The following is a 14,153-nucleotide window of genomic DNA, read 5'->3' as shown; positions in this document are numbered from 1 at the left end:
GCTGCAGAACTCATGCAGGTGTGTATATATTCTTAACGATATTCATCTAGTTTGTAGCATATAATTAACAGCATTTTCCTAACGTTCCATGAGGGGAATTCTGTTTCTTTCTTGTTTGGTCATGAGACATTTTGTTGTTACTAAAAACTTTGATGAAAATGTGTCAGTAAGGAAAGTGAAGGTTAATCACCAGTTACATCAGAATAGATTGACATACTTCATATATTTAAAAAATCCCAAAAAACTACCAAAAGCCATTTTCATTTAAATATTTTTTAAAATAAATTATTAGGACTTTAGTCACTAGGGAAATATCCAAATAAGTTTCCTGTGAAGCCGGTGAGATTTCATTCTTGGCAAGCCCTCTGGTGAGGCTGATCTACAGACAGTTTAGCAGTTTGCTTTAACCTTAGAATGTGGAGTGCGCAAATGCTCAGACTCTTGGTAGAACCTCTTTTGCTGCTTCCTTCCTCTTAGTTATGATGATGTCTTGTGATGATGTGTATTCTGCAAGGTGTATCTTTTTTTTCTGATCAGTTTTCTTTCTTTCTAGAAATGTTACCACTTCGTGTTTCAGCGATACCGCCTGGAGCATTACACCGTGACTTCGAATTGGCTGGCGTTAGGGACACTCTTCCTGTTCGGGCTCCTGTCTTTTTCTCGCTCTGTGGCACTGTTCAGAGGTAGATAAACAGACGGTGACTTAATCCATACTCACTTTACCTCGGTTTTTGCTTGACGCATGAGTGTTTAATACAATTCAGCTTAAGCTGAGGGGGAGGACTTTTCTGTGTGGAGAACCTGTGGACTTTGTATTAAGAATGGGATGTGACATCTGTACCTTAGGACTGAAGAGAAGATTGAGAATTCCTTTTAGTGTGATTAACTATACACTTCTTCTCTAGTCTTATTTTTTTCCTTTTAGAGAATGAATTAAGGAAGCCTTAAACATAGGATGCAGAGTTATAGCTCAAGTCCCATGATTTTATTCTTTCTTATAATCTTCATTTGGATCCAGAATATTGAAATGGGCTGAAAGAACATGAAATTAGAAAGGTGGAGGGTATAGAGAAGGGCAAGAAAGCAAATGATTTCTGGCCAAGATTGGGACTCTGCTGTAATCATCTTCCTGACTGTAGAGGCATTTGATACCAGTTGAGTGGGCTTCCTGCTGGAGTTGCTGTGTGCCCAGTGGGACAGTAACATGCGTTGTAATTAAATAGCAGAATCTCACCGCTCTCATCTTCGGCTTTCACACACCTCTCTCCCTTCCAGGGTATCATGGACCCCTTGATTTGTATCCAGAATTTTATCGAATTGCCACAGACCCCACCATCCACACCGTTCCTGAAGGCCGACCTGTCAACGTCTGTGTCGGAAAAGAGTGGCATCGCTTTCCCAGCAGCTTCCTTCTGCCCGAGAAGTAAGTTGCCCTTTAATTCTCAGAGTTCTAAATCAAGGTGTAGAAACAGCAAATCTGTGGCAATGTCATCTCAGTTTTACCTCCGCTTTGGATTTGTCAGGAGCGTTTGCGTGATTCACCATCTCAGGCAGCCGTGGGCAGTGTGCCGAGCACCCGGGGCCTGTGTTTGGTGATGCACCCTGCGCTGCCCTGACTGCAGAGGGCTGGGGGCTTCCGAGGACCTTGTGGGCCCTGGGTTTCTTCCTGCTCATGGCTCTTCCTGAGGATCCGTGTTTAAATTTTTATGACTAACTCATGTTAGCCCACTTTTGAAAGTGGTTTAGAGACTCTCGGTGTCTAGAGTGTTTTTAGAGAAGACACATGCGTTGTCCAGTGACAGTGAATGTTCTCTCCCACATATGGACCCTGGGGAAAGCTGTGGCTAAGACCTGTGCACCGCTTTCCTCTGTGCTGCCTGTGGTTGGATGTGATAGATAGCATGGGCTCCGAGTTCCTTTGTATCTGCCTTACTCAGACGGAGAAGAGTCCTATTTAGGGAAAAGAGAAGTCAGGTTAAGATGAGTCATGTTGTTCCATTTGGGGACTGGCTGCAGCAGCTTAGCTGGTGGTAATGTCTTTTTCCTTGATAAAGATCCTGTATCAGTCATTAATGATTAATTAAATCTTGTTTTTTAAAGTGTTCGCTTTAGCCTTTGCCTTTTCCATCTGAAACAGTTTCATAACTAAAGATACTTTTGAGGATTACTCAGGAACAAAGTAGTTTTCCCACAGTGAGTCCCTACATTTCACTCTTTCCTCTCTACGCCTGATGAACTTGCTTAAATTTTGAGAGGTCCCCTGATCACATGATAATTGGCAATGAACTTTGATGTTTCTCTGGTTGTTTGATGGTATAACCACTGTTGCAGATTTCACTGCTGAGAGTTGGTGAAATGGGATGAGGGATCTCAAGTTGAAAATTTCTCAACGCTCTTGGATTGAATTGTGACCTCTGCCTCTGTGCTCTCTGGCTAAGGTTTCGCAGAAATATTTTGTCTCCAAGTGAAATATTTTTCACATGAAATTTCCTTTTTTTGCTTATGTATTTCAAGTACATTTAGCAATCTGTGCCCCCTGTGTTTTTCTCATTCTTTGTGTTTCTGACAGTTGGCAGCTTCAGTTCATTCCATCAGAGTTCAGAGGCCAGTTACCAAAACCTTTTGCAGAGGGACCACTGGCCACCCGGACTGTTCCTACTGACATGAATGACCAGAACCTCGAGGAGCCCTCCAGATACGTAAGGGCATAGTTCTTCTTTTACTATGACAAGAGTTCCACCCTTAAAATCTGTTAGCATACGTCATAGAGCTTTGATGAAGCGAGAGTTTTTTAGGAAGTGATTTATTTAAGGTGAGGGATATAACAGCTTCTGTTGAGAAAGAATGAACAATGTCATTTTTATTTTCAAATGACCTCCTTTATTTTCTATGTGAAATATTCGACATATTTTCTAAGCTGGATCGGAATATTTCTTATGTTGAATTCAAGCCATTTTGAAATATTTCTTATGTTGAATTCAAGCCATCTGCAACTCTTATCATCCTTGGTCCGTTAAAATACTTCCTGGGGAACTTTCAAGTTACCCATAGACCTTTGAGCTGCTGCTGCTGCTACTGCTAAGTCGCTTCAGTCGTGTCCGACTCTGTGTGATTCCATAGACGGCAGCCCACCAGGCTCCCCCGTCCCTGGGATTCTCCAGGCAAGAACACTAGAGTGGGTTGCCATTTCCTCCTCCAATGCATGAAAGTGAAAAGTGAAAGTGAAGTTGCTCAGTCGTGTCTGATTCTTAGCGACCCGATGGACTGCAGTCCACCAGGCTCCTCCATTCATGGGATTTTCCAGGTAAGAGTACTGGAGTGGGGTGCCATTGCCTTCTCCGACCTTTGAGCTAACTATTAGTATATTCCGGTTTTAGCAAGTGGATAGTCAGTGAGGGTTCTCACACCGAGTCCATGAAGCAGTGTGTGTCAGGGCCATGCTCTTCTACACACTCATCTTTACCCATTCTGCAAGCCCATGTAGGTTCCTTTGAGAGATGACACTTTCACCATTTGATACCTGTAGGATCTTTGACTGCAGAAAAGGTGAGAACACTAAAGATAATGTTCCTGGTTCCCAGAGACGGCAAAGGACCATTTTGTAGAATTATTAGGAAGCACATTTTTTTTGGCAACCTGTTTAGAAAACATTTAACAATTTAAATGTCAAATGCATTTCCCTTATGTCATATACCTAAAGTGTGAAGTATCAGGACTTTCAATTCCCGTTCAGAGCAAACCTGTAGCCACCGCTGGCCTTTTGTCTCCTGGATTGGGGCAGATTAGATTTCTGTGGACACCCTCAGTTTATGGGTGAGATTCTTACTGTGTGAACTTTAGCTTTATAAGCTATGAAACTGGACATCATAAAATGCATTTTTGGCTTGGCTACCTGAGAAGGTAGGAAGTGTATTCCATGAAGTGACTTGGAGTTTCTTTCTAACTGAAGCCTCTGATTCCTGTCATAGTGGAAATACTCCAGGGTGGGATAAACTGCTCTTAGCCACTTTCATTTTAGCTGCAGATACTCTTGTGAGAGCAGGCTTTGATGCACAGGGTATCATCATGGGGACACTTGATAGTCAGAAACATAGGAGAATATGCTGTGATGAGGGGAGATATAATACATTTAGAGTGATATTGTCACAGCTGTGTTTTGGGAAGAGATAGTATAGGATAATTAAAAAAAAAAAGATTATGGACTTTGGAGTCAAGTAGGCCTGGGTTCTTAACTCTGTTGCCTACCTGGTGACCTTGAGTAAATTAGTTAACATCTCTGTTTAACTAATTTCAGTTTCTGCCTGTGAAGTGGGAATAATGATACCTACTTTTGGAAGATTAATGTGAGATTGGATATCATATCTCTCTGTAACATATAGCATAGCATAGTGTCTGTACACAGATTTTCCCACAAATGTTCTTAATTTGATAATGGTGTATTTGATGGATTAGATGTAAATGAACCCTTAAGAGGATTTATAATCTGCCCAAAGCTATCTCTCCTTCCTTAAATTTATTGTTCCCCAACTTGGTTTTATTACAGTCTGTTCAGACTCATTGTTGATTTTTCTGTCCCAGTGACTTTGCTTATCTTGGTCACGGTGCCTGGACTTCCCTTGTCTGCCTTCTTATGCTACCAGAACTCTTCCTCCCCGAAGCCTTTCCCAACTATTTACAGCCATAGTGAGCAGTGTCCTCCTTTAAGCTGATCTGTGTAGCTCATTTAGCCATTTAACTTTGTTGTCTTATGTCATTTAAATATTTCTGATGTGTATGTCATGTTTTTGGCTGTCACACTGTGAATGCTATGGAGAGAATGACTGCTCCTGTTTCTTTTGTATTCACCATAGTGGCTACAGTAGTGCTGTATATCTAGTCATTAATCTATACATGCTTTCTGGCTTGAGGAATGCGTATTCATCATGGTTGGGATAATGGTGTTGAGAGAAAGCTGGCTATAAAACCTGCAGGTCCTTACAGGCACATGAAATGATGCTCAGCATTGCTAATTATTAGAGAAATGCATATCAAAACCACAGAGAGATATCATCTCACACCAGTGAGAATGGCCATCATCAAAAAGTCTACAAATAATAAACGCTGGAGAGGGTGTGGAGAAAAGGGAACCCTCCTACGCTGTTGGTGAGAATGTAAATTGATGCAGCCAGTGTGGAAAACAGTATGGAGGGTCCTTAAAAAATTAAAAATAGACTTACTATATGATCCAGCAATCCCAATTCTGGGTACATATCTGGAAAAAACAAAATTGCTAATTTGAAGAGATACATGTACCTCAAGGTTCATAGCAGCATTATTTACAGTATCAACAGACACATACACACACTGGGATATTATTCAGCCATTAAAAGAAATGAAATATTGCCATTTGCAGCAACGTGGATGAACCTAGAGAATATTATGCTTAGTGAAGTAAGTCAGACAGAGAAAGGCAAATACTATATGATACCACTTATATGTGAATCTAAAAAATAATACAAATGAATTTATATGCAAAACAAAAATAGACTCACAGACAGAGAATGCAGATTTATGGTTACCAGAGAGGAAAGTGGGGGTGAGGGGGACAAATTAGGAGTGTAGGATTAACAGGTACAAACTACTGTATATGAATAAGTAACAAGGATTTACTGTATAGCACAGGGAATTATAATTGCATCCAATATCTTATAATAATCTATAATGGGATATAATCTACAGAAACACAAAACTCCCCTGAATCACTATGCTGTACATCTGAAACTAATAAAATACTGTAAATCAACTGTACTTCAATTAAAACAAAACTCCAGTGGCCTGCTGTACATTTGGTATGCCCTGGTCATTGGTTGTCTCTGGTTAGACCATATTTCCGTATTCTCTGCTTCAAGATACTGTCCGGTGACTGTATTACCCCAAAGGTAAAGATTTTCCAGAATAGCTGTGGGAGTCAGCAGAGTGTGAAACCCAGGGACAAACAGGCCCTCCATGCACCCTGAGAGCACGTTGTCTGTCACCGTGCTCGTGTACCTTTTGTGACTGAGTTTCTTGCAGAGTTCCCTGGGTTTTCCTGTGTGCTGGGGGAAGTGCCCTTCAGATCCAGTCCACTCACCTTTGACCCTCTGGAAAGCAGAAGACACACTTGGTGGCTTACTGTGGATTCTACACGAATTATGATCAGGGATTACTTTCTTTCAGTTAACAGTTTAAAAGATATTTGTTTTCCTTTGATGATAAAAGTAGTAAACACTGTATAAAATAATGAACACTACCAATAAGAAAAGAAATCAGATGTAATCTAATTTGTTGTTGCTGTTGTTTAGTCACTAAGTCAATGTCCAACTCTTTGCAACCCCATGGACAATAACCCTCCAGGCTCCTCTGTCCATGCGATTTCCCAGGCAAGAATACTGGAGTGGGTTGCCATTTCCTCCTCCAGGGGATCTTCCCGACCCAGGGATTGAACCTGCATCACCTGCATTGGCAGGCGGATTCTTTATCATGAGCCACTAGGGAAGCTCATAATCTAATTACCCAAATATTAAACCAGCATTACCATTTTGATGGTTTCTTTTTCTTCACCTTTTTCTCTTTCATTCATATGTGTATTTGTATGTGAACAAAAATCTCAATTATTTTGAAAAATAATGTAGTTCTTTAAGAACTGGTACCAGGATCAAGACTGTAGTGACCAAACAACTTTGCCTGACTTGAAAGAGTTCACGTTGCACTACATTTGTGTTTGTTACTTCTGCTATCAGTCCTGGTTTTAAGTACAGGTTCATTCAAACAGGCAAAACAATCGTGTTCTCTGTCTTTCCTGTGCATGCGGAATAGCAGCGTTATTTTTATTTGCCCTTTGGTTCTGAGTAACAGGTTTTAGCCAACCTTTGGCTTCAATGCTAAGTGATGCAGTCTGTCTCCTGTTTCTTGTCTGAATGGAAACTAAGAAACATACCTGACCTCCTGCTTTTCCCTATGCTCTGTTACCTCTGAGTCTAGCAAGAATTAGGAGTGTGTGTAAAGGTTCTGTGGTTTCTACTGTATTGTTATTATACTGCAGCAGTTGTTTTTTTTGCTGTGTATTCTTTCATGATAGTTATTGAGTAGCTGTTGAACATCCCGTTATTGAACGGGTGGCATTATTCAGTGGTACCTATCAAGATTCTCTTTCAGAATCAAGGTCTGAATTTAGAAGATACATTCAGTGTCTCCTCTGTTTCTTGACAAATCCAAATTTTTGTTCACTATTTCAAGGTGAATGATAACATTCTGGTTCCAAATCTGGTATCTGATTTGGGAACTACTAAGTCAATGGAGATCCAACCAGTCCATTCTAAAGGAGATCAATCCTGGGTGTTCATTGGAAGGACTGATGATAAAGCTGAAACTGCAATAGTTTGGCCACCTCATGCGACGAGTTGACTCACTGGAAAAAACTCTGATGCTAGGAGGGATTGTGGGTGGGAGGAGATGGGGACGATGGAGAATGAGATGGCTGGATGGCATCGCCGACTCAATGGACATGAGTTTGAGTGAACTCCAGGAGTTGGTGATGGACAGGGAGGCCTGGCATGCTGTGATTCGTGGGGTCACAAAGAGTCAGACACGACTGAGTGACTGAACTGAACTGAAGTCAATGGATAGAGTTTGGAATAAAAATTATGTCTTCAGGAGGGAGCTTAAAGATTTTTCTCTGACTTTAGCTTAATGCTTAAGCAGATTTTCAAGAAGCTTGTCCATCTGTTACCATTGAAAAAAAATAAAACTGGTCATTGATTAATTTTTTCCCCAAATAGGAATATAGTCTGTTCTGCTATAATATGATGTGCGGTTGCTAAAGATAATGGTGTGGAAAGCCACAAATCTTGTGGGAAAAATGGAGTTAAGGACACAATACTCACAAACTTTGTCAGTGACACATGGAAGAGATTTGTTGTTGTTCAGTCATTAAGTGGTGTCCTACTCTTTGCAACCCCATTGACTGTAGCCCTCCAGGCTCCTCTGTCCTCCACCATCTCCCAGAGTTTGCTCAGATTCATGTGTATTGATTTAGTGATGCCATCTAACCATCTCATCCTCTGGTGCCCCTTTCTCCTTGTGCCTTCAGTCTTTCCCAGCATCAGGGTCTTTTCCAGTGAGTCAGTTCTTCGCATCAGGTGGCCAAAGTATTGGAGCTTCAGTTTTAGCATCAGTCCTTCCAGTGAATATTCAGGATTGATTTCCTTTAGAATTAACTGATTTGATCTCCTTGCAGTCCAAGGGATTCTCAAGAGTCTTCTCCAGCACCACAATTCGAAAGCATCAGTTCTTCAGCGCTCAGCCTTCTTCATGGTCCAACTTTCACAACTGTACATGACTACTGGAAAACCATAGCTTTGACTTTATGGACCTTTGTTGGCAAAGTAATGCCTCTGTTTTTTAATATGCTATCTAGGTTTGTCATAGCTTTCCTTCCAAGGAGCAAGAGTCTTCTAATTTCATGGCTGCAGTCACCATCCACAGTGACTTTGGAGCCCAAGAAAATAAAATCTGTCACTTTTTCCCATTCTATTTGCCATGAAGTGATGAGACTGGTTGCCATGATCTTAGTTTTTTTAATGTTGAGTTTCAAGCCGGCTTTTTTACTCCTCTTTCACCCTCATCAAGAGGCCCTTTAGTTCCTCTTCCCTTTCTGCCATTGTTGTTTAGTCGCTAAGTCATGTCCTACTCTTTTGGGACCCCATGTATGATAGCCTGCCAGACTCCTTTGTCCATGGATTTCCCATGCAAGAATACTGGAGTGGGTTGCCATTTCCCTTTCCAGGGGATCTACCCTACCCAGGGATCAAACCCACCTGTCCTACATTGGCAGGCGGATTCTTTACTACTGAGCCACACAGGGAAGCCCCTTTCTGCCATTGGAGTGGTATCATGTGCATATCTGAGGTTATTGATATTTCTCCCAGCAATCTTGATTCCAGATTTGTGACTCATCAGCGCAACATCGCATGTACAACAGTGCACATGAAGTACTCTGCATAGAAGTTATATAAGTAGGGTGAAAATATACAGCCTTGACATACTCTTTTCCCAATTTTGAACCAGTCAGTTTTTCTGTGTCCCATTCTAACTGTTGCTTCTTGACCCACATACAGGTTTCTCAGGAGACAGGTAAGGTGATCTGGTACTCTCATCACTTTAAGAATTTTCTGCAGATTGTTGTGATCCACACAAAGTGTAACATAGTGAAACAGAAGTAGATGCTTTTCTGGAATTCCCTTGCTTTCTTCATGGGCCAACAAATGCTGGCAATTTGATCTCTGGTTCCTCTGCCTTTTGTAAACCCAGCTTGTACATCTGAAAGTTCTCAGTTTATGGACTGCTGAAGCCTAGCTTGAAGTATTTTTGAGCATAACCTTGCTAGCATGTGAAATGAGCGCAATTATATGATAGTTTGGACATTCTTTGGCATTGTGGTTCTTTGGGATTGACCTTTGCCAGTCCCATGGTCACTGCTGAGTTTTCCAAATTTGCTGACATACTGAGTGCAGCACTTTAACAGATTCATCTTTTAGGCTTTTCCATCTTAGCTGGAATTCCATCACCTCCACTAGCATTTTTCATATAGCAGCCTAACAAAAACAGAAGGATAGTTTTATATGTGTTCAGTTCAGTCGCTCAGTTGTGTCCAACTCTTTGCGAGCCCATGAACCGCAGCACACCAGGCCTCCCTGTCCATCACCAACTCCCAGAGTCCACCCAAACCCATGTCCATTGAGTTCGTGATGCCATCCAACCATCTCATCCTCTGTTGTCCCCTTTTCCTCCTGCCCTCAATCTTTCCCAGCATCATGGTCTTCTCCAATGAGTCAGCTCTTTGCATCAGGTGGCCAAAGTATTGGAGTTTCAGCTTCAAGATCAGTCCTTCCAATGAACACCCAGGACTGATTTCCTTTAGGATGGACTGGTTGGATCTCCTTGCAGTCCAAGGGACCCTCAAGAGTCTTCTCCAAAATCACAGTTCAAAAGCAACAATCCTTCAGTGCTCAGCTTTCTTTATAGTCCAACTCTCACATCCATACATGACCACTGGAAAAACCATAACCTTTACTGAACGGACCTTTGTTGACAAAGTAATGTCTCTGCTTTCCAATATGCTGTCTAGGTTGGTCATAACTTTCCTTCCAAGGAGTAAGCGTCTTTTAATTTCGTGGCTGCAATCACCATCTGCAGTGATTTTGGAGCCTAAAAAAATAAAGTCTGACACTGTTTCCACTCTTTCCCCATCTATTTCCCATGAAGTGATGGGACCAGATGCCATGATCTTAGTTTTCTGAATGTTGAGCTTTAAGCCAACTTTTTCACTCTCCTCTTTCACTTTCATCAAGAGGCTTTTGAGTTCCTCTTCACTTTCTGCCATAAGGGTGGTGTCATCTGTATATCTGAGGTTATTGATATTTCTCCCGGCAATCTTGATTCCAGCTTGTGCTTCTTCCAGCCCAGCGTTTCTCATGATGTACTCTGCATAGAAGTTAAATAAGCAGGGTGACAGTATTCAGCCTTGATGTACTCCTTTTCCTATTTGGAACCAGTCTGTTGTTCCATGTCCAGTTCTAACTGTTGCTTCCTGACCTGCATACAGGTTTCTCAAGAGGCAGGTCAGGTGGTCTGGTATTCCCATCTCTTTCAGAATTTTCCGCAGTTTATTGTGATCCACACAGTCAAAGGCTTTGGCATAGTCAATAAAGCAGAAATAGATGTTTTTCTGGAACTCCTTTGCTTTTTCGATGATCCAGCGGATGTTGGCAATTTGATCTCTGGTTCCTCTGCCTTTTTTAAAACTAGATTGAACATCTGGAAGTTCACGGTTCACGTACTGCTGAAACCTGGGTTTGGAGGATTTTAAGCATTACTTTACTAGCGTGTGAGATGAGTGCAATTGTGCGGTAGTTTGAGCATTCTTTGGCCTTGCCTTTCTTTGGGATTGGAATGAAAACTGACCTTTTCCAGTCCTGTGGCCACTGTTGAGTTTTCCAAATTTGCTGGCATATTGAGTACAGCACTTTCACAGTGTCGTCTTTCAGGATTTGAAATAGCTCAATTGGAATTCCATCACCTCCACAGCTTTGTTCATAATGATGCCTCCTAAGGCCCACTTGACTTCACATTCCAGGATGTCTGGCTCTAGGTGAGTGATCACACCATCGTGATTATCTGGGTCATGAAGATCTTTTTTGCACAGTTCTTCTGTGTATTCTTGCCACCTCCTCTTAATATCTTCTGCTTTTGTTAGGTCCATACCATTTCTGTCCTTTATTGAGCCCATCTTTGCATGAAATGTTCCCTTGGTATCTCTGATTTTCTTGAAGAGATCTCTGGTCTTTCCCATTCTGTTGTTTTCCTCTATTTCTTTGCATTGATCATTGAGGAAGGCTTTCTTATCTCTCCTTGCTAGTCTTTGGAACTCTGCATTCAAATGAGTATATCTTTCCTTTTCCCCTTTGCTTTTCACTTCTCTTCTTTTCACAGCTATTTGTAAGGCCTTCTCAGACAGACATTTTGCTCTTTTGCATTTCTTTTCCATGGGGATGGTCTTGATTCCTGTCTCTGAATGTCATGAACCTCCGTCCATAGTTCATCAGGCACTCTGTCTATCAGATCTAGTCCCTTAAATCTATTTCTCACTTCTACTGTGTAGTCATAAGAGATTTGATTTAGTTCGTACCTGAATGGTCTAGTGGTTTTCCCCACTTTCTTCAATTTCAGTCTGAATTTGGCAATAAGCAGTTCATGATCTGAGCCACAGTCAGCTCCCGGTCTTGTTTTTGCTGACGGAATAGAGCTTCTCCATCTTTGGCTGCATTATATGTGTTAAATGGCTAAAAATGCATAAATGCTACAGTAATATGGAAGTTTACCTTGAAGGAGACCTCAGGTGTGCTTCTTGAAGTGGCATTAGGAGGACTGTAGCTTGTGAAGTAAGGGTTATCTGAAATATGACAGAAAGTGTAATACCAAATATGGATGATGTGGAAGGGTGTGGCTCATAACACGCAGTGAACTGAAGAAGCTGGGAGATATTTGAGTGTGTATGTATGTATATTTGTATGTATCTGGACTGATTGGTTCAATTGAGTGCAGTTTTCTGGATTCATCTAGTTTTTCTTGTGGATTAAATGATACATAAGCAAACGTGGAAAGTGAGTTATGCTCACATTGTTCAGTTGCATTGGAACAAATGTGCATATTCAAAACAGATGTTAGAACAGAACTGATCGTATATCTTTTTCATCTTTATCCCCACTTTTACCTTTTACCCAGTGGAAAGAATTATGGTTTTGGAAGGTATATGTATCATAAAGTTTAAAGATCTTTTTCAGTTTATGGGTGAAAAAACTGAGGCTTGGGTTGTAACCTGACAAAGGTTAGTCCTAGGATAAAAGCTTGATTTCAGGATCCTCCAGTATTATTTTCATTCTTTTCATGCCTCCTGTTACTTCTGGAGTCATGTATAATATATCACTTGAATATATGTTTCCATGCAATGGTTAATTGTTCTTTCATGTAGAAGGACAGAGTAGACCCTTAAGTGGTTGAGCATTACATTTTTAAGAAGTTATTTTTCATTTCTAGAGCTCTGTTACATGTATGCCAGATATTTTATATAATTATTGTGTTTATCAAAAGAAATGATTGGTGTTCACTCCCTTTTTTTAATCTGTTCCTTCCTTTTTTCTCTCTTTTAATCATTTTTCCTACTCTTATTCAAAGTCCTTATTTGAGGAGAAAAGTAATTATCTGATGGATATCCTTGCTAATTGTTATTAGCCTTGAGTAGCAGAGCAGGCAGATTAAAATTGCTGTACTATGTGCAGTAGAGTAAAATTGGAATCCACTCTGAATTGAAGTATGTTCAAAATGCTTCTTTAAAGTTAATTCACTCATATCCATTGTGTGGGCATTTAGAAATGAAGTGATGTTTTCATGATCTTTAGTGATTGAATGACCCCAGCATTTTACCTGTGAGTTTACGTTTTTATAGTGAAGTAAATTTTTACTTGTGAATTTAAAGATTCATTCAACAAATATACATTTATTAAGGCTTGATGGGAGGCAATAAAACTATAAATCTGTGACTCTGGGTGACAATTACTTTTTAAAATTTAATTTTAGTATATATAAAAGAAATGAAAATCCAGAAAAATACTTGAAATCCTTCCCTATCAGATGTTTCATCCTAGGCCCCAGAGTTCCTATTGCAAAAAATAAAGAGAGAGAGAGATGATCACAGGATCATATTGATGTCTGGCAAAATGATGTAGTGGCAAGAGCACTGACTGGGCTGGGAGTTAGGAGAACCTGGGATTCTTTTCTAGAATTCAGTGAAGTGTATTTTATTCTTATATGATTTCATGGGTTTCTGAGACCCTTGAAATAGCTTTGCATCTTTAATTTGCTGTAGCTACACCTAACTTCCAATTGCAGTTTTAGATTTCAGCTTCTCCCATGACCTGTTTTCTAATCAAGATATTTCATGGTGGCAAATGTTATCTTGAAACATGATTTCTGGGCCATGTGACCTAATGACCAGACATGGAAGTCTGTCTGCTGTTTATGCCCCAAAGGAGATGAGCATCTGTGTCATGGCACCTGAGTGTGACGTTTGAGAATTGAGAAGACATGGCTGCACACTCCATCTCTGGCAAAACCCCTGTGAAAAAAAAGCTGTGAGAGCATTACTGCCCCATCCCCTTGGCCCACTACTCCCCACCAAAGCGCACACCTTTTATTGTTGATGTCTTGATCTCTGGCTCAGGCCTCTTCTTTCTAGAGTCTGTATTTTTGTTTACCTCTGAGGTGGCCTTAAATTGTCATCCTTTATGTGTAATATCCTTATATCTTCCTGATAAGATGGAAACAATGCGATACTGATTATCAATAAATCATTTTAATTCCCCTCCCACCACCTTTCTTTTTCTTTTTCTTTAGAGGTGCTGATTTTTTCTTCTTCAAAGCTTCCAGTGGGTTGTTAGAAATGAAGTTACATTTCTTTCAAAATGAGTCTTAAATGCTGGTATTTTACAAAATTTTAAACTGAGGCTTATTTTTAGCTTCGACAGCTGGTTGATATGTAGCCTGTGACTAATGAAATGAAACACATTTTTGTTTCACCA

General features: G+C 40.5%; 1 protein-coding gene across 2 annotated transcripts in view; it reads left to right on the top strand.

Annotated features, from left to right (window-relative positions):
- The window catches only part of ALG9 (ALG9 alpha-1,2-mannosyltransferase), a 118,129-nt gene that overhangs the window by 47,451 nt on the left and 56,525 nt on the right, over window positions 1–14,153 (top strand). For both annotated transcript variants that reach the window (XR_016038965.1, XM_088842928.1), the window contains exons 11-13: window positions 554–683; window positions 1,276–1,423; window positions 2,570–2,699. Coding sequence is in view for 1 of the 2 variants with exons in the window: in XM_088842928.1 (XP_088699054.1) it covers window positions 554–683; window positions 1,276–1,423; window positions 2,570–2,699 (408 nt within the window). In the remaining variant the exon portion in view is untranslated. The remainder of the gene's footprint in view (window positions 1–553; window positions 684–1,275; window positions 1,424–2,569; window positions 2,700–14,153) is intronic.

Source organism: Moschus berezovskii, chromosome 14, assembly GCF_049115385.1.
Source record: "Moschus berezovskii isolate FMDL1 chromosome 14, NW_MosBer_1.0, whole genome shotgun sequence".
NCBI lineage: Eukaryota > Metazoa > Chordata > Mammalia > Artiodactyla > Moschidae > Moschus > Moschus berezovskii.
The sequence above is the reverse complement of the archived record's forward strand: the minus strand, read 5'-3'. Positions and strand labels throughout refer to the sequence as shown.